Source organism: Sorex araneus, chromosome X (assembly GCF_027595985.1).
Source record: "Sorex araneus isolate mSorAra2 chromosome X, mSorAra2.pri, whole genome shotgun sequence".
In the NCBI taxonomy this organism is placed as follows: Eukaryota; Metazoa; Chordata; class Mammalia; order Eulipotyphla; family Soricidae; genus Sorex; species Sorex araneus.
This window is the reverse complement of record NC_073313.1, coordinates 235,382,402-235,409,305: the sequence shown is the minus strand read 5'-3', so window position 1 is coordinate 235,409,305 and position 26,904 is coordinate 235,382,402. Positions and strand designations below refer to the sequence as shown.

Here is a 26,904-nt window from a genome sequence, read left to right as displayed (position 1 = left end):
AAACATGAGAAAGCATGGTTCAAATCCCTCCAAAGAAAACAAAGAATAAATATTCCTCCTTCCTGATTTGTTGAAATTCCACCGATCTTTTCAAGCCCCTGCTTAGCCCAGCTGAAAGCTTGCTTGCCTCTTTATTGAACTTATAGTTTAACCACTCAATCAGATACTTAAAAATGCTCTTGTTTTGGGCACAATCATTTCCTAGGTAGGATTTCTCTCTTCCACAAGATGGATTAAGTCCTGAAGGGTAAATCATACTTTTTGATATTTCTCAGTACAGAAAATTATTCAGCTTCAAAAAATTGATACCATACCAATAAAAGCTGACCAAATATAAAATGTAGACTTTAATTTGAAAAACACTAATCACTATCTTAAATTATCCTTAACAGTAAAAAAGTTTCTTTTACACAATATGTTATGCTAAGACTATGTTACAGGAGCTTTTAAAAATATGAAGGATCTAGCTGAGAAAATTACTTGTTGTGAAATACAGTCACATATTAGGCCAATCGAGATAGTTGTTTCACTACATGGTTACTACATGTTACTGTAATTTTAATGTTCTCAAACCATTCAGCTATGTTACTACTGGCTATGCTATTCAACCAATGTACCATTTCCCATTTTTACTTTTGAGTTACTTTCCAATAACTAGAGCTTGAAAACTATAGTTAATGTATGTGTGTGTGTGTGTGTGTGTGTGTGTGTGTGTGTGTGTGTGTGTAGTATAATCTAATCTTTGTCAATTTGTGGCTTTGGTCAAATATTTAACAAGCTAGTTAAAGGACAATGGTATAAATTTAGAATAATTGTTTTGAGAATTATCAGTAATATATATTAACTGAAACAGTACCTGGCATATACTGTGTTTAAATATTATTCTACCAGAAAGTTGACTTTGGAATATGTAATACTGAGTAATGGAAGTCATAAAAGATACAACATTTACTATTCTAGGGGGAAAAAACTGGAAATGCACATAACAATGATAATTTCTGGTGACCTCATAAAAATCAAAAGATACAATTACTTTTGTCATTAATATGATCTTTAATAAATGGAATAATGCACCATTTTACAGCAAGCCATTTTAAACCTAAAGAACTGTCTTAAAATCTCCTTCTCCAATGTCTCTGTATCAATACAATCTTTTTTTATTTAGGTTTATATATATCAAAGCATTTACTTACAATTATTGATAGAAAACTCTTTAGTGGCTTAATGTCAGCTTTCATAGTGGCATCCATAGATAATACAAAAGAAAAGTGATTTGCTTTATTTCATACTCACACTGATCCATCAAACACAACTTGTACAGCATAGCAAGGTCTCAGACAGCTTATACAAAAGCAAAATAACTGAAAGTAATTATTCATAAATTCATATATGATATCTATCTGTAGTGTAAGAGCAAAACACACCAACAAAAGATACCCGTTAACAAGAAAGAGGGTTCTGAGGGAACTGCCAACATTTTTCAGCTTCTCATATTCCAGAAAAGCATCCTCAGAGAATACTCTGTAGCTATGTTTCTCTTGTCCATTCAGAAAAAGCATGGCAGCTACACATCTTCATGTTTCAGCTACTACAACACCCTAAGAGTTAGTGTATTTTACAATTATCCACTTACTTTTATTTGAAAAATTATCAACAGAAAACTAAGAATGATTCCAGCTTATACAAACACTTACACAATATAATATCCATGGAAACATAACAAGACATACACAAACTGTTTAAATAAATAAATGTGACCAGAAAAAGGAAAGCCACAGAAGCCAAGCAATTCAATATTAAACCAGAACCTATTTTTTAATTGCAAATTTTAGCAATTTAGTTTTCTTTCCTGTTAAGCGTCTTTTAAAATGTTTGTTTATTTTATTTAAGAGGATTGATTGGTAATAAGGTAGAGAACCTGAGACAAGAGATGGGTTACAAATAAATTCACTCCTAGTATTTGAAATATACTGCATACCAATTTGGAGCTTGAACTTACCTGTTTGAAAGAAAAATTCTATTTGGATCTGACAATGCAATAAATAGGTTGCCATAGTTTACCTTCTCAGAACCATCAAAGCTTTTACTAAAGCATATATTAGCTCACTTTTAGAAGACAGTGTTATGTTTTATTACCTCAAGAAAATTATATCTCAGAGGAACTACTTTACTAAAATCTCCTATTAAAAACAAACAAAATGAAATGATTTGTCCCATCATGTATAACCATTTAATTAAGAAACAGAAATGGTTTGAAGGTGACGCTTCCAACACTAAGGCCTAAATATGCTGCAACATGTAGCCTGTTAGCTGAGTCATTTTCCCTCTATTTAGCAATTACAGAACTGGGCAAGACTTTATGATTAATGAAATGTGATGTGCCTATGCAAATTAAACCAAATCATAAGGTAAAACATTAAATGAACCATGTGCCACAAAACACATTTGTTACATATTTAACCATAACTGTTTGCTAACAATTGAAGTTTTTCAATGTTCAGTGTGCAAAAAAGATGAAAGGGGCCCTGAGTTTTTAAGTAATTATTATGTCTATAGCATGAATCTAAAACGTAAAAATGGTTCTGAAGTCTAAATATACATGTAATGGGAAAAATCACATGTTGCCTTTCAAAACATTTTTTAAAAATTGTAGTTTAAAATACAGTAATTTGCTTAAAATTAATCATAAACTGGAATACCCTAATTATGTGATTTATTTCTAAGGATTCCTTTTCTCCTATCAAGATTAATAATCTGGATTTTTAATTTTTAAAAAATGCTATAACATTTAACAGTGACACTACAAGTAGCACAGAAATAATTGACTAGAATTTTTAAGAATGGCTAATTTGGGTAATAATTTTAATATATAGTATACATTTTTTTCTGAAGTATTTTATTTCAAGTGTATCAGTTATGAGATAAAATCATAAAATTTCCTTTATATGCACAAACACTTAACTTGAATCTGTCACTTAAAATTTAAATGAAAATTGCTACAGCCTAGCCTACATCGCAAAACTGTATTTCAAAAATGGTTTGCAAAAAGGGCCATAGATATCTGATTATTGAAGGGTTTTCTGTTGAAGAAAATATTTAATGTAAGTAAATGCACAAAAATGTGTAGCTCAATCATAATGTTAAGCTCGCTGCATTATAGATTAAAATTTTAATGGCAAAATGATACACAATTCTGTATGCATGGCTTTTTAGTTTTAACTAATGATAATATAAAATCATAAAATACAAATTGATAGAAACTTTTAGGTGATACAAAATGTGAGTAATCTGTTGATGATCTCATGATTTGATCCATTGTTAAATGCTAATAACATCTTGGTTCTTAATTCTATCCTATTAAGCTATTTACTTAACTGGCATAATGAATTTGAATATAACATAATATTAGGTATTTAAATATATAAATAATTAAAATAGTACTGAGAAGAAAATGCTAAGTGAACCAAAGCAATTTTGACTGAAGAAACTGAGACTTAGATGTTAACAGAGAAAAAGCTCAAAGCATACTGAAGAGGAAAAATGTTGGTGAGAAGGGCCAACAGCTCTCTATTTTTACTAATTGGACAAGAGAAAAGAATATAAAATGAAAATTAAGGGAAGCAGAAATGATAAAAACTTGCCTGACAGAGAAGACTGCGAGTAAGATAATCAAGGGACAGAATAGGTTCAACACAAAGTAAAAGGTGACTGATGAAAATATGTCTGTGCACCAAAACACTGTAAGATTTCCTAGGATTCTTTAATCTGGGAACCTACAGAAAAGCCTTCTTTTGATAATAACATTAGTGTAACTAGCTAAAACAGTCATTTGCTGTATTTATTTAATAAAAGTCTATGTAGGAAGGGATCATGCAAGGTAACTTTGGCCAAAGTTTGCATAATTCAGAACTGTGTAAGTTAAAATTCAATTTTATATGCTAAAAGCAGATTAATAGTCAAATGTATGGGTACTTAGAAACATCCCAGTCTGAAAAAGACTCCTTTTAAACCAAGTATATGGGAGTGGTAAGTGATTTCTAGAATAACCAGTCTAAATAATCAACTAACATGTTTGTGCAGATTCTAGCTTTAAGAAGATAGCTTAAAGGTAAATTAATATATAAGGTAATCTGTAAATAGTTATGTAATATCCAGCATATAAATGGTATTAAGTTCAACATAAATTTATAAAAGATTGCATAGAAATACAATGCAATTTCAAATTCTAGCAGCTACTTCCAATAAAATATTTACTTTCATAAATATGAAAAGAGCAAAATTTATTGAAATATTTTTACCATCTTAAATTACTTTGACTAATGAGGCTTATAGAAAATAAAAATTTCAATAAATTTTTGCCTAACCAGGTATTCTATTTGGCTTTAGAAGTCAAACTTGTGAGTTTTTTTTTTTTTACTTTTTGGAGGGGGGCCACACTTGATGATGCTCAAGTGTTACTCCTGGCTCTGCATTCAGAAGTCACTCCTGGCAGAGTTCAGGGGACCATATGGGATGCTGGGTTGGCTCTAATTCAGGCCCTAAGGCAAGTGTCCTACCCCAGTACTACCACTCAGGCCCCATTATGTTAAAAAAAATATTTGCCAAATTCCGTAACATAAAAATATTTGTCAAATTCCGTAACAATTCCCACTGAATACTTAATTGTGTGCTCATACTTTTCTCTAATTACTTTCACATTAAGAACCAAATGGACACACTTAGGAAGCTATACTAACTGCTTTATAAAGGGACAGTCTCCTGGTTATTCTTCCTACATCCTGCTCAATTAGTACTTTATAATAGTACATTATTTCTAAAGTTCCTAAAAGTAAAAATTTTCAAGATGGATTAATAAAATGAAAAGTCTTGTTAAATCAATTCCTCCAAATATAGTGTTAAATCAATTAAAGAAAAAACACCCAGCTCAGTTCCCACAGGCTACCTTTACTTTCCCTTAAAATTTCCTTTATGTCCTACAATATAAGAACTCCAAAAATAAGAGAAGTAAAATGTTTTTATGGCGGATGTGAAATTAAAATTTTATCGAGTCAGTAATTATTCCTTAAGCAACAATCAGCATAGAACAAGTCTACACATCTTAAGTTTGCCTAACTTCTAAGGTCATTAAGGTATCTGGTTAGGCTTAAATACAAGCCATAATTGTACTGGAATATAATGACTAAATTTCTTACAGAATATTAGTCCATTACATATCCTATCACACAGTGTGTAGGCAGTGTGGTGTAGATGAAAGAGATATGAAGAGAGGCAAAGCTAGTTTAAAATCTCAGCTGTGTCTATTACTAGATGTGAACTTTGGGTATATTAGATTCTCTTGCCTTTGGTTTCTGCATCTGTAAAGTGGAAATATTAATTATAATCTTTATATGATTGGAAAGTGGATTAAAAAGGTAGGTTGTGGGCAGCCCAGTATTAAATATATAATAGATAGTCAATTAGTATTATTTCATTCCTGTGCTTTCCCAAAACATTTTACTCTGGTGATAAGCTACCCCCAATTATATATTTTAAAAGAAATATAAAATTTTAGGAATTCTAATTAATTTTTTTTTTTTTTTGCTTTTTGGGTCACACCTGGCGATGCACAGGGGTTACTCCTGGCTCTGCACTCAGGAATTACTCCTGGCGGTGCTCAGGGGACCATATGGGATGCTGGGAATCGAACCCGGGTTGGCCGCATGCAAGGCAAACGCCCTACCCGCTGTGCTATTGCTCCAGCCCCAAATTCTAATTAATTTTTGACTAAACAAAATTTTAATCAAGTTCTTTCAATGATTTAATACTGTTAATAATTAAAATAATGAAGAGAATTAACATTAGACTTTGATAATCTATTACGATGCTTAAGAGGTTTTAATACTTTAGAGAAAAAGAATTATATTTTTTTATTCAATGGTTTTTAATTTAAAAGAATGCAAATGTTTTTCTACATCCATAATTTGGTAATAAATATTAGCTTTAAGACACATTTATCAAAAAATGAAACATTTATCATTAGATGAATAAAGTTAGCAAATAATTTAAGTCACAGTAATTTTGCTTGCTTGTATGTTACAGATGGTAAAGTAAACCTGATATACAATTTAAAATCTATTAAAATTATCTACATTTTCTACTTCTACTTTTTCTAGAGTACACTAAAAAAATGGATAATTATTTGTTTTAAGCATGCTTCACGAAATGGACATTTAAAAAATTTAGCATGTAAGTTTTGCATTTTTTGATTAAACATTTTAAAAAGTTGGAAAAATAATTAACTGGCCTGAAAACAAAGTATAATAGGATTTAATGTAATTCCTCTTTCTGTTAAGAAAAAATGAATTTTATCTCAAATCTTCATTTATTCTCAGTGCTTCAAATTGGAGAAGGAATATAATTTATTTGACTACCAATGTCTTACAAATGTTTAAAAAAATATACTGAAATATAGTGGAAGACAAAAGCAAGAGAACTAAATAAAATTTGCTGGGAATGACATAAGTAACTTGCTACAGAAAAGAAAAACAATGAAAAGATTTTATGATAGAAGAATATTGGTGAGGCTATAAATCAAGAGAAGGGTCAATAAAACAGAAAAGGTAGTAAATCCTAGACACTGGTCAAACAACCTTCTAAATATTTAAAACTGTTTAGTAATTTAGCTGAGTAAAGTGTGGTTAACACCTAAATCAGAAATTCATAGAAGATGTCAAACAAAAGAAGGCTTATACACAAGTCAGTCACAAGCATATTGGACAGCAAATTACTTGGAAGATGAAGCTACTTTTAGTTAAACTATGAAAATAGAATAATATGACTGAGAAAATATTATTTGAGATAAAAACCTAGATCAGAAATTTGGGTTTTCGCATATTCCTCTTAGTGCTATCATTGTTATTTGCAGATTGAAGGAAAATGTGTGACTTCTAAAAAGGTCCCTTATTTTAAAGAAAGTGCTTTATTTTAAAAAACAATGCAGAGGCTGTAGTTTTAAAACAGTTATTAATGAAAGAAGCAAAGAAGCTTTAAAAAGCACAATTTCAGGGATATATGTTATCACTGAAAGGTAAGATCTAATGTAAATAATAAAGGTTGCTCACATATTAAAGAATATGTGAACAACTGGCAAGAGGAGACATTAAGAAAATAGGATTAGTGAAGAAATACAGTTTTGAAAACAGAGGTAAGTCTCAGTCTACTAAAAGAAAAAGGGCTGGCAGCAATCCTTTCTTCAATGGGGATTTCTTCATGCCGGTTGAATGATTTTTCTACACAGTGTTTTAGGTCATGGGAAGAAGAATCATTTTCAGATAAGTTACCAGGCTTTGCTTGGAAAAAGAATAAAAAGATAGGTTCAAAACTATGAATTACTTTTGAAGTTTATTATTTTTTCTAAATAGGCAATGTGTGGCCAGAGAAATAGTAAAGTGGGTAGGGCATTTGCCTTGCACATGGGTGACATGGGTTTAATCCCCGGCATCCCATAAGGTCTCCCAATCCCTGCCAGGAGTGATTCCTGAGCACAGAGCTAGGAGTAACCTCTGAGCCCTGCCAGGTGTGGCCCCAAAACGAAACAAACAAAAAACCAAAGATGGCCCACTCAGAAAATGAAGGCTATAACACTTAAAAATTCCATATAAGTATACTACTATAAGTTTTTTGATAAAAAATGTGCTTCTTAAATAAATGAGTATGAACATGATCACACATACAAAAATAAAATAAAAATTTAAAAAGGCTATTATTCAATTTTCTCTGATTTGTTCTATGCTCTCTTATGAACTCTAAAACCAGAACTAAATGTAATTCTTAAAATGTTAGAAGGAGGGACTGGGATGTATCTCAGTGGTAGAGCGCATGCCTTGCATGTATGAGGCCCTGGATATGACCACTGGCATTAAAAAAAAAATGCCTGGAAGGAAATGTTTAGTATTTGGAAGGTAAAAATAAATGGTATTTCAAATTAGGTTTTGTTCCTTCTTTTAGAGCCCTTTGAGACAGTGTTTCTGCATACCCCATAAGGAGAAAATAAGAAATCAGGTAGCTGCTTTCTCCTGTGCAAAATTCACTGTCACTAAACAGATCTCCCAAAACATATGGCAGAGAGGGGAGAAAAATATTTATATTATGGAAGAATGTGTACTCTATTAGAAAGAGAGCTTACAAGAAAGTTTATTTCTGGCCTATAGACTATTGCACATTCAAACAAAACACAAGAAGAAAGAATGTCCAACAGAGAGTATGTTCAGGAACGTATAAACTAGCTTGTGCCCAGAAATAAAACATGGATACCAGACACCATTGCAGTCAAACCTGTCTTAATTTGCTTCTGTTTTAATGACCTTTAGAAACTGGTCCAAACTGATTATCAGCATACAATGTTTTTTGCTTTTTATCTTAAAAAAATATTTTGAGACCACTTTTGATACACACACATATAATTCTGTGGTCATAACAGACAAATACAACTTTAGCAAGACTAAACAAAAGTGCAAAAACATAAAAAACTTAAAAAATATGGAAGCATAAGCTAAATTTTTCTGCATAGCTGAAATCTATTTAAAGCAAGTCCTTGTTGCAGGGATTGGAAGGGTACTGACAGGAGGAGAAGCAGTTTTAAAAATGTCTTCTGCACATTTAAATGATGCAAAAAATAATTTCACTTCAAAGGCGTGGAAACATTTCACAGACAGTTCATTCCTATATCTTTAGACACCATAGTTGTGGCAGTGCCTCCTTCTGCAAGGTAAACAGCGGTGCTGGATTTAGAATGAACTGCCCTGTCACTGCCATTGTTGTTGACCTCGCAGTCCAGTGGCTCAGTGGAGATGACCCAGGTGGAAGGACGCCATCGCTTAAGAGAATAAGGAGTTTTCACACGTTTTTTTATCTTTTCACCAGATCCTGACTTGCCATCTTGTATGGACTCACCAACTGAAAGCAAAAGTATAGAAAAATGAATTTTATGTTAAAAAAAAAACTCTTAAAGAGTTATGGTTGTAACTATAGAACAGAAATCAACTTCAGGGATGGCTGCTAATAAACATTTTTTGAAATTTATGATGCCAGGCAACATTTTGCTAGGCAAAATTTAACTGAGATTTCTGAGATTCTTTAAGCCCAATTATTTTCTAAGATAAGGAAGAAAAATATAACACAAAAGTCAGAGTCAGAGGGGAAAAATTAAAATTATCAGTTGTATTCTTAAATGTTTGGTTAATAGTGAAGATCTTAACTTGGCAGAATTCACCTAATGATTCTATTTAGTAATCAAAGTGGATCCAAGAATAAGGATTTGTTTGTGTTTTGTGGTTTTTTTAAATTTGGGGGCCACACCCAGTAGTGCACAGGACTTACTCCTGGCTCTGGGCTCAGGGATCATTCCTGGAGGAATTCAGGGAATGCCCTGAGCCATGCGGTGCTGGAGTTTGAACCCAGGCTGGCTGCATGCAAGGCAAAAATCTTCCCTATTGCACTATCTCTCAGGCCCCCCAAATAGATCAAATTTTAACAGCATTGATATAGTATTTTTCAGAAGGACACACAAATGTTAAAGTACAAATTTTCTAGTGACTCCTCCTTCCTATATCTGAAAAGACATTTTATGAAATATATGCCAGATGAACGCCCATTAAGTTCAAAAGGCAAACACCTTACCCACCATACTATATCTATCTGGCTCCAGCACAGATTTTTGAAAGCTGAATCCTTTTATTCAATTTTGTAGTCCTGACAATACCTATTATAAGAATGTTTTTTAAATTAATGTTATCAGTCTAAAATAGAAATAATTTGTATAATGATGACTGTTAGAGTCTTTAAATGAGCTTTCTCTCTTCTATTTTCTCTGTTTGGGCCACCAGTGGCGATGCTTAGGGGTTACTCCTGGCTCTGTACTCAGGAATCATTCCTGCAGGCTTGGGGAACTATGTGGGATGATGGGGATCAAAACCTGGGTTGGTTATATACAAGGCAAGCATCCTACCTGCTGTACTATCTCTTAAGGCCCCTCTTCTTTTCTTGTGTTATAAATTAAAGAATGCAAGAAACCAAGATCAAGCTATTTAAATACTGTAGGGCCCATGGTACACTATTATAGAAGACCTTTGAAAAAAGTAACATCAAAGAGCTGAGAACTTTACAGTTTCTTTGTAGTGACTCTTTTGGGGAGTGGGAGATATACATACCTGGCGGTGCTCAGGGGACCATAGGTGGTGCAGGAGATTTAAACTGGGGCTGAGGTATGCAAGTACCTTATTTATTTGCTGTGCTACCTCTCTGGCCCCACCTCTGAATTTTTAAGATTTCTTAAGAGTTTAAGAGTACTCTGATAAAAATCTAAATATGTACATAAAATATATTAAAATGCCAAATAAACTTTATCATTTTAGTCTTTTTTTATTTTAAATAAAGACAACATCTAATGTGAGTGTGGGAGGCGGCAGGGAGGTAAAAGGGGACGCAGGGTTGGAGCTGCAGGGTTAATGGACCAGAAGACGATTCAGTGCTCAAGCTGGTGCTTCCTACAGGTACTACAAGGCTGAGGGGACACCAGGAGCATACCCAGTTGTTGGAGGGTAGGATGGAATATGTGATACTGGGTATCAGTCTCAGGGTATCACACATGCTAGGCTTTGCTCTACCTTATCTTCCTAGTTCTTACTTAGAACTCTTACACTGATATTTACTTAACCATCACATAAAGTTTGTGAGTTGTATTATAAATCTGCAGCAATGCAAGGGACATATCACATAAGTAGTTAACTACTATGACACTGACGTTTTTAGTTACCCACAAGAAAAAAACTATTTTTTCTTTGGAATAGTCTAACTACGTTTGAGATCAAAATGAATGCCTTATATCCAAAGGTGATGAAATTATATAATTACTAGCTGAAACACAATCTGACTCTAAGTAGTAACTTTAACTGACCCAAAAGACAAGAAGAGATGACACAATTTCTCCACTTACACTGCATACTGCTGCCATCTAGGATATTTGTGGCTGAAAGATCCAGAGAATTAGGCCTCTGTGCTCTTCTGGGTTTTGATGGTACAGGATCTGGTACTGTGCTTGGAATACCCTGTGTTAGAACATCTTGCTCTGAGCATGGATTACTGTTGTTGTTATTGGAATTAGTTCGGCCACCTTCCAGTGGCCGTTCCCTCCTGTCCACAAGACGATCCAGAACAGCTTCATCATGGCCAGCCTGCTGTTCTCGTCTCAGTAAAGGTTCATGTTCATCAGGGCTGGAATTAATATTGAGTCGGGTATCCTCACCAATGAATTGATTCTGCAGCATTTCTTGAGACCTATGTGCCACTGTGTTGGCTGTCTGGCCAGTTGGTACTGCCCCATTGGCATACTGGGTAGTGGCAGCAATGGAGTTAACATTGTGGTTTCTACCTGCCACACCATTCATGGTGACTGTCACCACATGAGGTTCAGCAGCATTGATTGTATTCATCTTGGCAACTCCAGTTTCTACTTGTTTCAAGTTTGATTTGTGCTTGCTGCCAAATTTCAACCTGGGCTCTTTCGTTGAATTTTTGGTGTTCAAAGGCAAACTAGTAGGTCTCTTAGGAAGGTTTTGCTGTTTGGGAAGAGGATAGATCTGAGCAGGTGGTACATCAGGAATTAAACATGCTTGACAATTTGCAGCATGTGTGAAATCCTGCTGTCCAGTTGCTTCTACAGCAAGCTTTATGAGTGGATAAAGTAAGCTAGAACTGGTACTGCTTAGGGGGTCTGGCCCACTGAACTGCTTAAGAGAATGCTCCATAAGATTCTCATCAGAGCTTTCCTTGAGGTTCTTATCAACTTCTTTTGGGTCCAGCTTGTTAGTCTCCAAATCTTCTTCTGTCAATTGTAAGCAGACAGGGGTTGGCCCCATTGGCTGTGAAATATTTGTAGCATGGAGATTTGTTTCATCTGGATATGGCATCTCAGATATAGTGGTCATGCCAGTGCTTGGAGTGAGACCAGTGGTGTTTGTGGTTGTTGTGTTAGTGGACAGGCTGGTGACACTTGTTTCAGGGCTAGGAATTCGAGCTTGTGCTTGCTGCCGTTCATAATTAATGGAATTTCGGTTCTTTTCCCCTAAAGTCAAAGGTGTGCTGGACATAGAATGCTCAGAGGAAATATTCTTCACAATGCTGTCAGTGTGATGGATAGAGTCTTCAATGTATGAGGAAGAAGAATAATCTGGATAAGGTCCAATCTTTGGCACACGCCTATTGTGTGACAGATTGCTTAAAGAGAAAAAAAAAGCATTACATTCAGGATATACGTTTATAACAAACCAACTCTCCAAGTATAACACCCATTATTTTAAAATCTGAAATGTTTTTATTGATTTTGTGGGAGCCATACTTGTCAGTGCCTGGCGCTACCAGGGCAATACCTAGCAATGCTGGGGTGAGAAGTAGGATAACATGCAGTGCCAGAGATCAAACCCAGCAGGGCTTCACACATGCAAAGCACATGCTCTAAGCCACAGTGCTAATACCTAAATACTCTCATTTATTCCTTTATTCTAGAGGTAATTTTAAATTTTAATTACAAAATTTATTTTAAAGTAATCAATATCAATAACTTGTCATTTGATAGTTTCACATGAGTTAAGCTACTGGAAAGTTTACATGACATTTGGCCCACATGAAAGGGACTGACAGCTCAGTGCTCAGGAAGGTGACATGGTGTTGCTTGGCACTGAGGTGCTAGGGGCCACAAGAGTCAACCTGGCAGTGCTTCGGAGTCACTAGAGTCATACCCAGCTGTGCTGGGGAAGGGGCATGTAGTTCTGGGGACTAAATTCAGATCCTGTAGTATGCAAAATATGCACTCCAGCCCTTGAACTATCTCTCTAACCCATATATATATAATTTTCAATAGATGCTTATTATCTCTTATAAGACTAATTATTAATTAAAAATCTCTCCTGTAGTTTATGATATTACTGAGCTCGAAAACATACTTTGCATGCTGACATCCTTGGTCTGATCCCTAGCAGAACATGGTTACCTAAAAACTGCCAGAAGCTTCTTCCAACCACTAGGCTGGGATTAGATGCTGAGCACCTCCAGGTGTGGCCCCCAAACAAACAAACAAAAATTGAAGCACTGCTAAAAATATCTTTATGACAAACTTGTGGACAGACATCTGCCCTAAAACAAGGAAATGCAAATGAGGGTCTGAAAGTTCCCAAATTTTAAGACATTTGTTTGATTTTGGTCTACACCTGGCTGTGCTTAGGTCTTACTCTTGGCTCTGCACCCAGGAATTAATCCTTGCAAGGCTCAGAGACCATATGGGCTACTGAGAATTAAACCTGGGTTGGCAGCATGCAAGGCAAGAATACTACCCCCTATACTATCTCTCTAGCCCTTAAAATATTTTAAGTCCTTTTATTTAGAACCCCAAATTACATTTCCAACAAATAAGTGTCTCAAAAAACAATGTGCATGTGAGATGAAAAGACTATTTGAATTGCATCCTTTTTTTGAGAGGAGTGTGGAAAGAACCACACCTAGTGGCGCTTAGGCTGACTGCTGGCTTGTGCCCAGGGTTCACTCCTGGTTGAGCTCAGGGAACCACCTATGGTGTTGGGGATTGAACTGAAGTTGACTGCATGCAAGGTAACCTTGCTGGCCCATGAACTGCTTCTTATAAAAGCAGTAGTAGTATATCCTATAAGAAAGAGCACTGGACAACAAGCATGAAAACTTCAGCGTCTAATGAAACACCTGCCTCCACACAAGTCCACAGTTACATTTCTTTTAAAAACAACATTGGTAGGGGCCAGAGTGATAGGATAGTGGGTAGGGCATTTGGCTTGCATTTAGCTGATCTGGGTTCAATCCCCAACATCCTATATGGTCCCTGAATCCTGCTAGAAGTATCCCTGTGCGCAGAACCAGAAATAAGTCCTGAGTACTGCTGTGTGTGACCCCAAATCCCAAAACAAAAAACCCACCCCCAAACAAAAAACATCATAGCGGCAGTGGGGAGTGGGGGGTGTAGGGATAATGATAACAACAACAACAACAACAACAACAACAACAACAACAACAACAATGTGCAAGTATTTAAAGCTTTTGGAATTATGAAAATATAACACCATAGCACTGTCATCCAGTTGTTCATCAATTTGCTTGAGCAGGCACCAGTAACGTCTCCATTGTGAGACTTGTTACTGTTTTTGTCATATAGAGTATGCCATGGGTAGCTTGCCAGGCTCTGCTGTGTGGGTGAGGTACTCTCGGTAGCTTGCCAGTCTCCCAGAGAGGGGCGGAGGAATCAAACCCAGGTCAGTCGTGTGCAAGGCAAACACCCTACTCGCTGTGCTATTGCTCCAGTCCATGAAAATATAAAATACTTTTATAATTGTAGGGAAATGGAAACATTTATCAAGAAAAACTAATCTCATTACTATGTCTGTAGACATTACAAAATGAGATTCCATCTTGTACTTTTACCAAACAGACATCTTCAGTAAGCATGGGAATATTTAAGAAAAATTACCACTGGATTGTTTATGTTAATCACTGCATTATTAGGATGATTTAAGAGTACTTCTTTCCTTTTCTCTATTGGGTCAATCTTCAATATCGACTGAGGGATGCCAAGCCCCTAGAGTCTTACCGTTCATTCTGCATAGCAGTGGACATTGGATTGACTGTTGGGCTCACAGACTTGTTTCTTTCCCATATCATCATCAGTTCAGCCATCCTTTCTTCAGCACACTGTGCAGTAAGCCGAGCCTCTGCATCCTGATCCCAACAGTCTTCGATTGTCTCCTTGAGTGACCTCACTGCCTGTAAGAAAGTACATGCCAAAGATTGTAAATTTTTATTAAAAAAATTTTTTTTGGTTTTGTTTTCGGGTCATTCAGCTGTGCTGAGAGCTTACACTCCTGATTCTGGTTCTGCATTGAGGGATCACACGTGACAGACTCAGGGAATCACCTAGAGTGCCTGGATTGAACCCAGATCAGCCATGTGCAAACAAAGTGCCTAACCCACTTTACTATCTCTTCAGCCCTGTAACTTTTTAAAAAACAGTTTTTAAATGACCAGAGGAGAAAAATCAATTTTGTTTAACCAATATTTCCAAGGGCTGGAACCATAGCCCAGCGGGTAGGGCCTCTGCCTTGCACTCGGCCGACCCAGGTTAGATTCCTCTGCCCCTTTTGGAGAGCCCGGCAAGCTACTGAGAGTATCTCGCCCGCACAGCAGAGCCTGGCAGGCTACCCGTGGTATATTCGATATGCCAAATAAAGTAACAACAAGTCTCACAATGGAGATGTTACTAGTGCCCGCTTGAGCAAATTGATGAGCAACAGGATGACAGTGATAAGAGTGATAACAGTGATAATATTTCCATAACTACTATAAAGCATTACAGATTTTGGAGATTAGTAATGGGGTTTTCAAAAAGTGAGGAACAAGTAAATAAGCACAGTTAACTCCTTGAAAAATTATTCATGAGAATAGGTGACTTTAGTACTTACATGATCTATATCCCAGTTGACTGACAGCAGTGATATTTCAATCAGTAACCACAAATTCCAGTTCAAAAACAAGTATTAATTGTTTTGTTTGGTTTTGTATAATACCTGGCAGTGCTCAGGGATCACTTCTGGCAGGGCTCAGGGGACTTTATGCAGTGCCAGGTATGGAACCCAGGTTGGCATGTGCAAAGAAAATTCCCTACCTGCTATACTAACTCTCCAGCCCTCCAAAGTATTAATTTTGATGGAATTTTGGTATCAGATAACTTTCAATTTCTAGGTTTTTTTTCTTACTGCTAGTGATAAGTATTTCATTTCGACTGTAAAACTTGAGGGGTTGGGAAGACAATACAGCAAGTAGGAAACTTGTCTTGCATGTGGCCAGGCCAACCTAGGTTTGATCTCCAGCATCTCTTATGGCCCCTGAGTAATGCCAGGAATAAGTACAGAGCCAAGAGTAAGTCCTGAGCACAGCTAGGGTGGGTCCCAATTCCCCCACAAAAAGAATGACCAATGACAACACTCCTGAGATTTGGAACTCTTCCCTAAAAAAATTTGAGTAGTTTAAAGTAGTACTATATTTTTAAAGAAAAAAAATATTTAAAAAAAATTGAGGGGCTGGAGCGATAGCATAGTGGGTAGGGTGTTTGCCTTGCATGCGGCTATCCCAGGTTCGATTCCAGCATCCCATATGGTTCCCTGAGCAACCCCAGGAGTAATTCCTGAGTGCAGAGCCAGGAGTAACCTCTGTGCATTGCCGGGTGTGACCCAAAAAGAAAAAAAGAATTGAATCAGTGAGATACACAATTACAAAGTTGTTCATAATTGGGTGTCAGTCATATAATGTTCCAATGTCATTAAGTTATCACTAGTCCATCTCTTCATTTCCACTCCCACTTCTTCCTTCTATAATCCAGGACTCAAGGGTTTGCCATCATGTGATACCTTCAAATGCCTTTCAACTGAGAAATTAGATCTATTTTTAAATAAGAAAATATAAATATGGGGGTGGGGGTCCCAATCCTGGGTGCACAGGGATCATTCACAGTGAAACTTATCCCAGTGACACAAGCCAGGCAGTTCTGCTTAAGTCCAGTTCCTGAGTTGCTGTTTAGCCACTCCCTTCTGGCCTGAATAGTTCCTGCAACAAATCTGAGAGTCTTATGTAGAATTCCTTATATGTGATTACTTTTTTAATTCCATCTTTAAGAACTGTTTATCTTAATTTTTGCCATTTTAATTATAAGCTGTCTTCATGTACACCTGCTTGGGTTTGTTTTGTTTGGAACTCTTCCTGGATTTGAGTGTCTAGTTCCTTTCTCTGCTTGAGGAAATTCTTGGTTATTATTTCTTCAAAAAATAAAAATTCTTCACCACCACTACACCCTCCCACCCCCACCCACTTCTTTCCTTCTAGAACTGATGGTGTTTGTTACTCTTGATGCTGATCTATGCAGCTGCTATAATATCTTCTGCATTTTTATTTATTACTTCTTTTGCTAATCTTTTTTTTTCTGACTTCCATTATTTTTATCATGAGCTCAATGATCTGATTTTCTGCTTCCATCCTGCTGTTGAGCTCACCACTATAGACTCAACTATTGGAGTCTTTAGTTCCATGATTTTCTTTTTTTCCTTTTTTCTTTTTCTTTTCTTTTCTTTTTTTTTTTTTTGCTTTTTGGTCACACTAGGCGATTCACAGGGGTTATTCCTGGCTTTGCACTCAGGAATTACTCCTGGCGGTGCTCGGGGGACCATATGGGATACTGGGAATCAAACTCGGGTTAGCTGCATGCAAGGTAAACGCCCTACCCGCTGTGCTATTGTTCCAGTCCCCTAGTTCCATGATTTCTGTTTGGACTTCTCAAACAAAAAATTCCCTCGGGGACAAAGAGATAATACAGGGGAGTATTATCAACTACGTACACTTGCCTTGCATGTAGCTGACCCTATTTGATCCCCAGTACCATATATGGTCCTCTAAGTACTGGTAAGGATGATCCTCAAACATAGAGCCAGGAGTAGCTCTGAGTACTATTAAGTGTGGCTCACACTTCCCTTACTCCCCCCTCCAAATTTTCACTTTGTTGAAACTCTGTTCCATTGATCTCATTTTAGTGGGTATCACGAGAACTCTCGCATTAAAATTTTCTTCAGGGAAGCTTGCAATAACTCTTGTATAAGTTCTTTACTGGACACTGTCTAGTCTTGATGCATCAGTGTGGGTGTGTTCCTCCATTTCCCCATTATGTATGGTGCTCCATAAGGGTCTGCGGTCAGGTAGGCATGGGTGGCAACCAGAGAATTCAAAGTTAGAGGTGCCTAACCTTGGTTATGGGATCAAATGAGAACACGTTTGGGCAATGACCATGAGGCTGTGGTTGTGAGTGGCTGGGATTGGCTATAGCTTCTAAGTGAAGTATGCCTGGGGGAAACCTGGGGATTCTCAATTTCAAGTGCCAGGACACTTTTGTGTCACTAAATTTGACTGAGCCCAGGCAGTGATTAAAGATTCAAAATTATGAGTGCCGGGGGCATGTATGAGTCAAGTTCAAGTGAGCTTGGGTAGTGAACAGGAGTTCAAGTGCTCTTCAGTGTCATTTGGCTGCCACAGTTATGAGAACCTGAGTGTCTGGAGACCCTATGCCAAGATAAGTTAAAGTGTGCAACATAGGGCTGATTGTGTGCTGACGAGGAAGCAGAGAACACATTTCCCCTTGCCAACTCCCTCCCTCCCTCCCTCTTTCCTTTTCTTTCTTTCTTCCTCTCTTCTCTCCTCCCCTCCCTCCCTCCTTCTTTCCTTCTGTTCTGGCACACCTGATTGTGTTCAGGGTTTAATCTTGGCTCTGGTGAGTCTGGAGGACCATACGGTGTGCTGGGGACTGATCTTGGGTCAGCTGCATTCAAGGCAAACACCTTAATCTCTGTATTATTTCTCTGGGTCCTGGTTATTATTCTGAAGACCGGCATGTGGTTTCTGTTTGGAAGGATCTGACTTGCTTACTACTATCCACTGAAGATTGGCAGGGACCACGTTTGTTTGTTTGCTAGGAGAAAGCACTTTAGATAATTGTCTCTCAGTCTCCAGCCAGTTAAGTTCTCAGGGATTTTCCCCACAGGGTCTATTATTAAGGAGAACAAAATCATCACCACTGCTATCAGCAAGGTAGAGGGAGGTTCTTAATATGATGCCTATCACTTGCTTGCATGTGTGAGGCCCTGGGTTTGATCCTTGTCATTTAAAGAAAGGGGGAGGGGGAAGACAGCACCTGCCAATGACTGTGACCCTATTTAAATAAAGTACCATATAGTTTCTAGCCTCCTACTCTAGTGTTTAAGTCTAGGATCAAATAATTGGAGTTCTGAAAGTTTGGGCAACCCTACTCTACCATGTGCCCCCCAGGATAAAGTTAGTGATAAGCCTTTCCCTATGGTGGGGATTCTTTCTTGGCAAAAGTATACCCCCACTTCACCTAGGTGTGCTTTGTCTACTGCTGTGAAAGCTTTGCTCATCAGGGTTTCAGGCTGTTTTTATGTAGATTAATCCAACTCTGGTATAGATCTTCTATGATCATTAGAGGAGATAAACACAAGTCCCCCACCCTGACTACCTTAGCCGGTCCCAACCTTTATTTTTTAAGTTAAAGATTATTGGCTAGACCAGACCCTAGATCCGAATTCTTTGGACTGTGTGGCCATGTATGCAGCTACAGGATACCTTCTAATTCCTCAATACTGAAATTCAAGTACACACCAATAGGAGCATACCAAATTTGATGGGAAAGTAACACAGAAATCAAGTAAACTCAACGAACAAAACAATAACACAGAAGACTAGCAACAAACAGCTTAATACATTTTTCAGGCAAAGACTTAATCCAGTGATGAGAGGTAACAATTTTCACACAAAATTTTTCTTTTTATACTTATCAATTTTAATATTGGAGCTTTGCCATCTGATCAATTTCAACTCTAGAATTTTTTCATTGTATCAACAGTTGTGGGTTTTGTCTACATTAAAATAAACAAAATAATTATTGGCTAGATGCTTTCCAGACTAATTTTTAATTTGATATTTTCTCATCCAAGATATGGGGTTTTGGAAGAAATTCACCGAAGAGATGCTGTGTTCTTCTTATTGCTTCTTCTCATATGGTTTACAATTTTGATTTGTCCCATTATGAGTGAAGTTAACCTTGAACACATGATTGAGCTGGTGTCTCCTAAGTTTCTTTACTATAAAATTCCATTTTCGGGCCTGGGGCAATAGCACAGCGGGTAGGGTGTTTGCCTTACATGTGGCAAACATGAGTTCGATTCCCAGCATCCCATATGGTCCCCTGAGCACCACCAGGAGTAATTCCTGAGTGCAGAGCCAGGAGTAACCACTGTGTATCGACAGGTGTGACCGAAAAAGAAAAAAAAATCCCATTTTCCCTTTTATTATCAATGAATATTTTCTCTATTACAATCTGTGTTTGGGGGAAGTACTCTTACCCTCTGTAAATATCCTGTTTTGCAATTTCTATCACTCATTTTAGCATCTTCCAATGTTTCCTTTTTTCTATACTTTTGGGGGACAGATTTTGGGGCCACACCTGGCATGCTCAGGGCTATTTCTGGCTCTGAACTCAGGATTACTCCTGATGGTACTCAGGGTAACATATGGGGTGCTGTGGATTAAATATGAGTCAGTCACCTGCAAGGCAAGCAACCATCTTACCCACTATACTATTTAGCTGATCCCTCTTTTGATGCTTTTTGGCTGTTTTAATAGTATCTATGATGTCTGCCAATATTATTAAGTCTTCAAAAATAGTAAATGGGGGCCAGAGTGATAGTACAGTGGGTAGGGCATTTGCTTTGCATGCGGCCGACCTGGGTTCAATCCCCAGCATCCCATATGATCCCCCAAGCAATGCAAGGAATAATTCCTGAGTGCAGAGCCAGTAGTAACCCCTGAGTATCGCTGGGTGTTACCCCCCCCCAAAAAAAAGTAAGTGGGTTAAGTGCATGCTTTGCATATGGAGGGTCTAGGTTTGATCCCTGGCACAGCCTGACCACCCAATCTCTGCTAGGAGTGACCCTGGAGCACAAAGTTGGGAGCAGCACCCATGCGCTGTAAGGTGTGGTCCAAAACCAAAGAAAAACAAAAGAAACCTATAATCTAAACAGGGGCACATAAACAAGAAATGCAAATACCCCATAATATAAGCCACACACGCTCAACTTTATTCACTAAGTTAAAAAATTCACTTGTGCCAGGAGGTTCAGGATAGCTCAGTGACAGGGAGTGCCTGCCCTAAAGGCATGAAGCTACAGATTCAATCCCTGGCAGCACCCTTTAATACCTTTTCTACAGAAGTCTTCCAGAAAATTGAAGAGGATAAGAAGAGGAAGGAATAAAACAAAGGAACAAGGAGGGGCCAGGGGCCTTGGGGTATTGGTAATCTGGGAGGAGTGGTATAGTTATATATCCAAACCACAGACTGAACTGAAGACTTGAGATCCAAACTACAACAATCAATCTTTAAAATATACCTCTCAAGGTGACAGACTGGGGGTAAGAGAAAACTAAAACACTGGTGGAAGAAAGTTGACACTGGTGGTGAAACTGGTGCTAGAACATTATGTGTCTAAAAATCAACTACCAATAACTTTTTATAAATCACAGTTCTTTAATAAAATTTAAAAACTTAAAAAAAACTGAAGAGGAGTAAATAATTCCTAACTCAATGTCAGATATTCCATTCAATGGTGATATCTGACTAGTGAAAATAGTAGGGGAAGAACTCCTGTAAGGCACATAGAAACTTCCTCCCCTCCTTCAAACCAGAAAAACTGTCAGAAATAACTTTATACTGCATTGAGGGCTAGAGCGATAATACACTGGGGAGGGCACTTGCCTTGCATGGGACTGACCAGGTTCAATTCTGGCACCACATATGCTCCCCACCAAGAGTTATCCCTGAGTGAAGAGCCAGGAGTTCGCCCTAAACACTGCTTAGATATGCACCTCACTCCTGCCAAAATAAAATAGAACTAATCTTATTGAAACTCTGAAAGAAAACGAAGTGTTTACAGCAACCAAGTAATCAGAATAAATTATCTATGAAAAAAGGTTGGAGAGCTTTGTGTATGGCATTTTAATTTTGTACCACCTAGTGGTAAAAGAGTGATGATACATATATAAATAAATATGACAACCTATGTTCCCATTGTAGTATCTGGACACAGAGGGAGCAGAATGATATTGCTCCCATGAAATTCTATTGTTTGTTTTTATAATTCTATGAGTTCCCCAAAGGAGCAATACAAGAGGCCGCCTTATTTTGTATATGGAATCTCTCTAGTCAGGGGAAGTGGCTATGACTAAATGGTTCACATTCCTCACTGCTAGAGGGTAGGTTAAAATACAATTGAGGATCACAAATAAACAAGGTGAAATGTAGGGAAGAAGAGCTGAGGCACGAGAAACTTTGAGGAGTAAGGATTTGAAAAGTTCTCAGAAAAACTCTTGGAAAACCCAGAAACGTATACTTGGAAAAGGCTGTAAACTGTGATCCTTAAGTTCAGTGCCATTAAAAACTAAGTAAAATCAAAAGCATTATTGTAAAAGGCCTGGATAATTGTTAAATGAGGGCACATTAGAGAGCCAAAGACCTGGAGAGGATTGTCATTCATTTTCTTTCATTTCTTTTTTTGACAATCTTGATAGTCAAAGCATCAAGTTTTCTGTTTTAAATGGTAAGTACAATACATATACATCATATGCTTTTAAGAAGGATGAAATGATATACCTAAAACTATACTAGAGTTGTTTATACAACAGTTATGTAATTTACTGTTATCTCAATCTTAAAATCCAGTTTTTACTGTTGCTTGGGCAACACCAGCAATGTTCAGGGATTGAAACCAGGTCGTCCAGGTGCAAAGCATGTACTTTAGTCCTAAGAGCTATCTCCCAGCTGCTAAAAATTTCAGTTTTAAGTAAAGAACTGAATCATGCAAAGAAATAAAATATATTCAATTCACAGAGAAAAAACCAAACCAAAACAAAACATAAAACCCAGAAACTATTCAGGAAGCATTACTAACACTGAAGACAACAAAGAAGATTTTATATTATCAAAGAATTAAAAAACACTTGGGCAAAGGAAACAGAAAAAGAGCATCTAAGGAGAACAATAGCCATAAGGGCACAGAAATTCTAAATGTAACCAAACAAGAGTCACGGCCAAGAACCACTTCAGCCATGGAAGCGCATCTACCGGCCTTGCTCTAGAGACTCATAAATAATCTCCAAAGAGATCAATTAGCAGCAAAAATTTCTTGGAAACCTGTTCCCAGTTGAGATATCTGGGGCACTCCAAAGCGGGGCAGGCCACTGTCCAAAGAGAGCCCCGAAGCTGCTTGCTCCCACACTCCAAAGTTGCTGCCATGCCTCCAGCCGAAATTCATCATCTAAGGAATAGGTCTCAGAGAAATGAATCCGCTGAAAACTCAGATACAAAGGTCCCTGTGACTGACATCTCCAGGCTTTCTTGGTTCCCACGCACTGCCATGTGAGGCCCTGAAGGCCCCCAGCTCTGTTGGGTGGAACCACAAAGCCAGAACAGCATTGCATCATCAGGCTTTCACACTGAACCAGCGGTCCAGTTAGGTGAGAATTGTTGGTGGGTTAAGAATAACATTTAAAAGAAATAACTATACTAATCACTCCAAGTTAAAGTACTCTAATCTAAACCAAAACATACCAAAAGTATCTTTTGAGATGGTAGCTGGGAAGGGGTAGAATAAGGGACCTAGGAAGACTTGTGGAGGGAAGTTGACACTAATGGCAGGATTGGTGATGGAACATTGCACATCTAAAACTCAACTATGAATAACTTTGTAAATCATGGTGTTTTAATAAAATAAAATTTGGAAAAAAAAATAGAACATTCCAAAGTGTAGCGTGGGCGACAAGACTAAGTATCATTTAATGCTACTAAGCTATATGGGTGTGGTGCTAGAATTATGTGCAAGAGAAGTCATCATTAACAGACTTGTAAATCTTAGAACCTCAATCATTTTTTAAAAGAGGAAAAAGTAATGGCACTATTCCAAGATATGAACTTACATTTCCTAATAAAGGTCACAGAAGGAAAAATAGAGGGGAAATGCAATAAAGTTTGTAAATTCTGTCTAGGAGAAAAAAATTAAAAATCTGAGTAAATATAAAAAGAACTAGTAGTTTTTGAAATTCAGGAACATACAGAAGGCTGAATTTAGTGAGCAGAGAGAGAGAAAAATAACAAAATAGTTCCACTATTCAGGTGATAATAGACTATATAAAAATGAGAAAGATTACTTAGAAAAAGATTTATAGGGACAAACCAGACATTATTTTAACTGAGGAAAGCGAACACTCACACTCTGCTATCCAAGACACATTAAGAAACAGAGGATAAGAATTTGGAAGAGAGGGACTGGAGAGACAATACAGGGGTTAAGGCACTTACTTGCCTTTTATGTAGGCCAAACCAGGCCTGATCACCACCATGACACATGGTTCCTGAGTACTGAGCCCTGAGGACAGAGCAAGGAGTTGCCCCTGAGCACAACCAGTTGTGGCCCATCTCCGCTCCCTCAACCAATACCACAAAAAGGGTTTGGAGAAGAATAAGAAATATGAAGAAAGGTGTCACAGTTGAAAGAGGGACACTTTACATGACAAATAACTTACTATTTTGGGGGGAGTCACCCCTGGCAATGCTCAAGGACCATCAAGAAAGTCATATTCTGTCATGACTGGGTTGGGAGACGGTGGCACACACGTGGTACTAGATATTAAATCCAGGACCTCATGCACGTTAGGCATCTGCTGAGGTTCCACAAAACACTATTTTAAATATAAACTTGGTGTCACATAGAATTATTTGACCTTCTCTCTCTCTCTGTCTCTCTCTCTGTCTCTCTTTCTGTCTGTCTGTCTGTCTCTCTCTCTCTCCATGCCTTGTGAGGCTGGTGGTTACTCCCGGCTCAGCAGCTTGAACCTAGGGCTCCTGTGGGCAAACGTGCATCCAAGCCCCTTCAGTCCCCTCTCCAGTCCTGCTTGGCTTTCCCTAGCTTCAGTTTCATTAAATGCCAGTGGCTTCAATAATAAAAAAAAATATATATATATATATATAAACTTGGTGTATTAATTTTTCTTTCACTGTAGCACTGTTGTCCTATTGTTCATCGATTTGCTTGAACAGGCACAAGTAATGTCTCCATTGTGAGACTTATTGTTACTGTTTTTGGCATATCGAATATGCCACGGGTAGCTTGAAATATTAAAACAATACCCTTCAACTATAGTTTAATAATACATTTTTACTATAAAATTTGTTGTTGTTGTTGTTGTTGCTTGGGTCACCCCCAAATGATGCTTAGAGCTTACTCTTAAAGGTGCTCAGGAGACCATATGTGGTACTGGGAATTTGAGGTAAAGTGGGCGGGATATAAAACAAGCATTTTAATCCCTGTGCTGGTTCTCTCCCTCCCCTCCCCCACTTCTTTCTCTTTCACTCTATCCTGTAAAGTCTTCAAGTTATAGGGGAAAAAAAAGAAAATCTTCATGAATCCACTACTAAGAGATAGTTAAGACTATTTTCAATACTTTCAACTTTACCTGGAAAAATATTCTTTCCATTTATAGTGAAGAATTGATGTTGAGGCCCCTGAAATTTTTTAAAACCAATTGCTTATATTCATTTTATTTGAAAGAATAAGTTAATAATTTAAAACTATTTTAAAATTTCAATGAAGTATGAAGCAAAAATTCCTTCGTTTAGACTGCTGTGTTTCTCATTTTATGGACTGTACAGCTGCTATCTAAATCTACTATTGGACTGTCACTGCAGATAAGCAGTTCTAGTAAATGCAGCATATTAGATTTAAATGGGTTTATTGGAAACGAACCAAGCATTACTTATCCCTTACTGCGCAACCTAGTCTAAATTGGGAGAAAGCATTTTCAGGTGTATTTGCTTATGATGCATATGCTATAATGGTAGGGTTGCCAAAAGATATTTTAAAATAACGAGTCTTACTTGCTTTGGTGAAATAGAACAATTTAAGGAAGATGAAGTTATATTTTACTAAATAAAATTTCAGAGATTTTTTTCCTAACGTGATGTTGGACAATGAGGTTCGAAGGTCTAATGACTCCCTGTAAAGGAATCTGCCTCTCACTGCTGTCAGGGACCTCTTATAAGTCTGTTCCAATTCCCAGAGCAGGAACTGCAGTGTAGAGGCAATCTTGGGCATAAGTATTATGCCTTCAATTACCTCATACTAGAAGATTTCAAATTCATTTCAAGCAAAAGCCTCCCTTGAAGATAATCTACTGACACAAAACTGACCAAAGAAAATATTCAATCTGTATTTATATGGAAACATATTATTTCTAGTCTCTCTCTGCCATACCACTATACCACATCAGTAGGATACAGTATGAAAATGTACTAATCCTACAGGACCATATAAAATTAAAATATGAAAATATATAGTAAAATTGTTTAGTGAAACTTTTTCTTGGTTTCTTGAGCCTTACTGTGTCCCACCTTACTGTGCTCAGGGCTTATTATTCGCTCTGAACTCAGGGATCACTCTTAAAGAAACTTGGGGGACCATATGGGGCATCAGGGAGCAAACCCAGGTCTGTCATATGCAAGGTAAGCATCCTACACATTTATTCATTGCTCTGGCTTATCATCATCATCGTCATCATCATCATCATCACTAAAACAAGGGTCATTCCCAGTATTATTTGTTCCTTGTTATCTTAGGCCTGGTGGTAGTTGGGAGGCAGATGTCAGAGTCACGCCATAATGGAGATGGAACAAGGTTTTGAACATACTAGGCATGTGCTCTACTGCTTGAGTCTCTTCTTTCCTCTTAATTTTAGCATCCTACAAAGTGATCAGGGAGGCGAGGCAACATTAGTTGGCTGTGTAAGTCAGTAGATCACCACTCTGCAAAGTGGTGCTGCTACACCAGGTGCCATCAGGGCTATCTCCTGCTGTGTTGAGGAGTCAACAGGTTATAACCAGAGGATCCTGGAGATCATAGAGTGAAACTCAGGTCCTCTGCATGCAGAATGTGCTCTTAACTCTTTGAGATCTTTCCTCAATTGCCAGGTCTTGGTTTTCATTTTCAACTATAATCAACTATTTATAGTCTATAAGGTGTCAAAAATTCTATGATACCTTATAAAATAATAAAATTTATTACATCTATAAAACAAGAATATATTGTTATAGGGGGCTGGGGAGATAGTAGAGTGGGTAATGCACTTGCCCTGAACCCCCTTTAACCCCTGGAACTTCATATGATTCCCTGAGCAATGCTAGGAGATCCCTGA

At 37.4% G+C, this 26,904-nt stretch overlaps 1 protein-coding gene across 1 annotated transcript in view; it reads right to left on the bottom strand.

Moving 5' to 3' along the window:
- Positions 1 to 1,033: 1,033 nt before the first annotated feature.
- The window catches only part of BMPR2 (bone morphogenetic protein receptor type 2), a 175,130-nt gene continuing 149,259 nt past the window's right edge, over positions 1,034 to 26,904 (bottom strand). The window contains exons 11-13 of the mRNA XM_055120119.1: positions 14,645 to 14,817; positions 10,973 to 12,252; positions 1,034 to 8,934 (exon numbers count right to left, since the gene is read on the bottom strand). Of these exons, the coding sequence (XP_054976094.1) occupies positions 8,684 to 8,934; positions 10,973 to 12,252; positions 14,645 to 14,817 (1,704 nt within the window). The 3' untranslated portion in view covers positions 1,034 to 8,683. The remainder of the gene's footprint in view (positions 8,935 to 10,972; positions 12,253 to 14,644; positions 14,818 to 26,904) is intronic.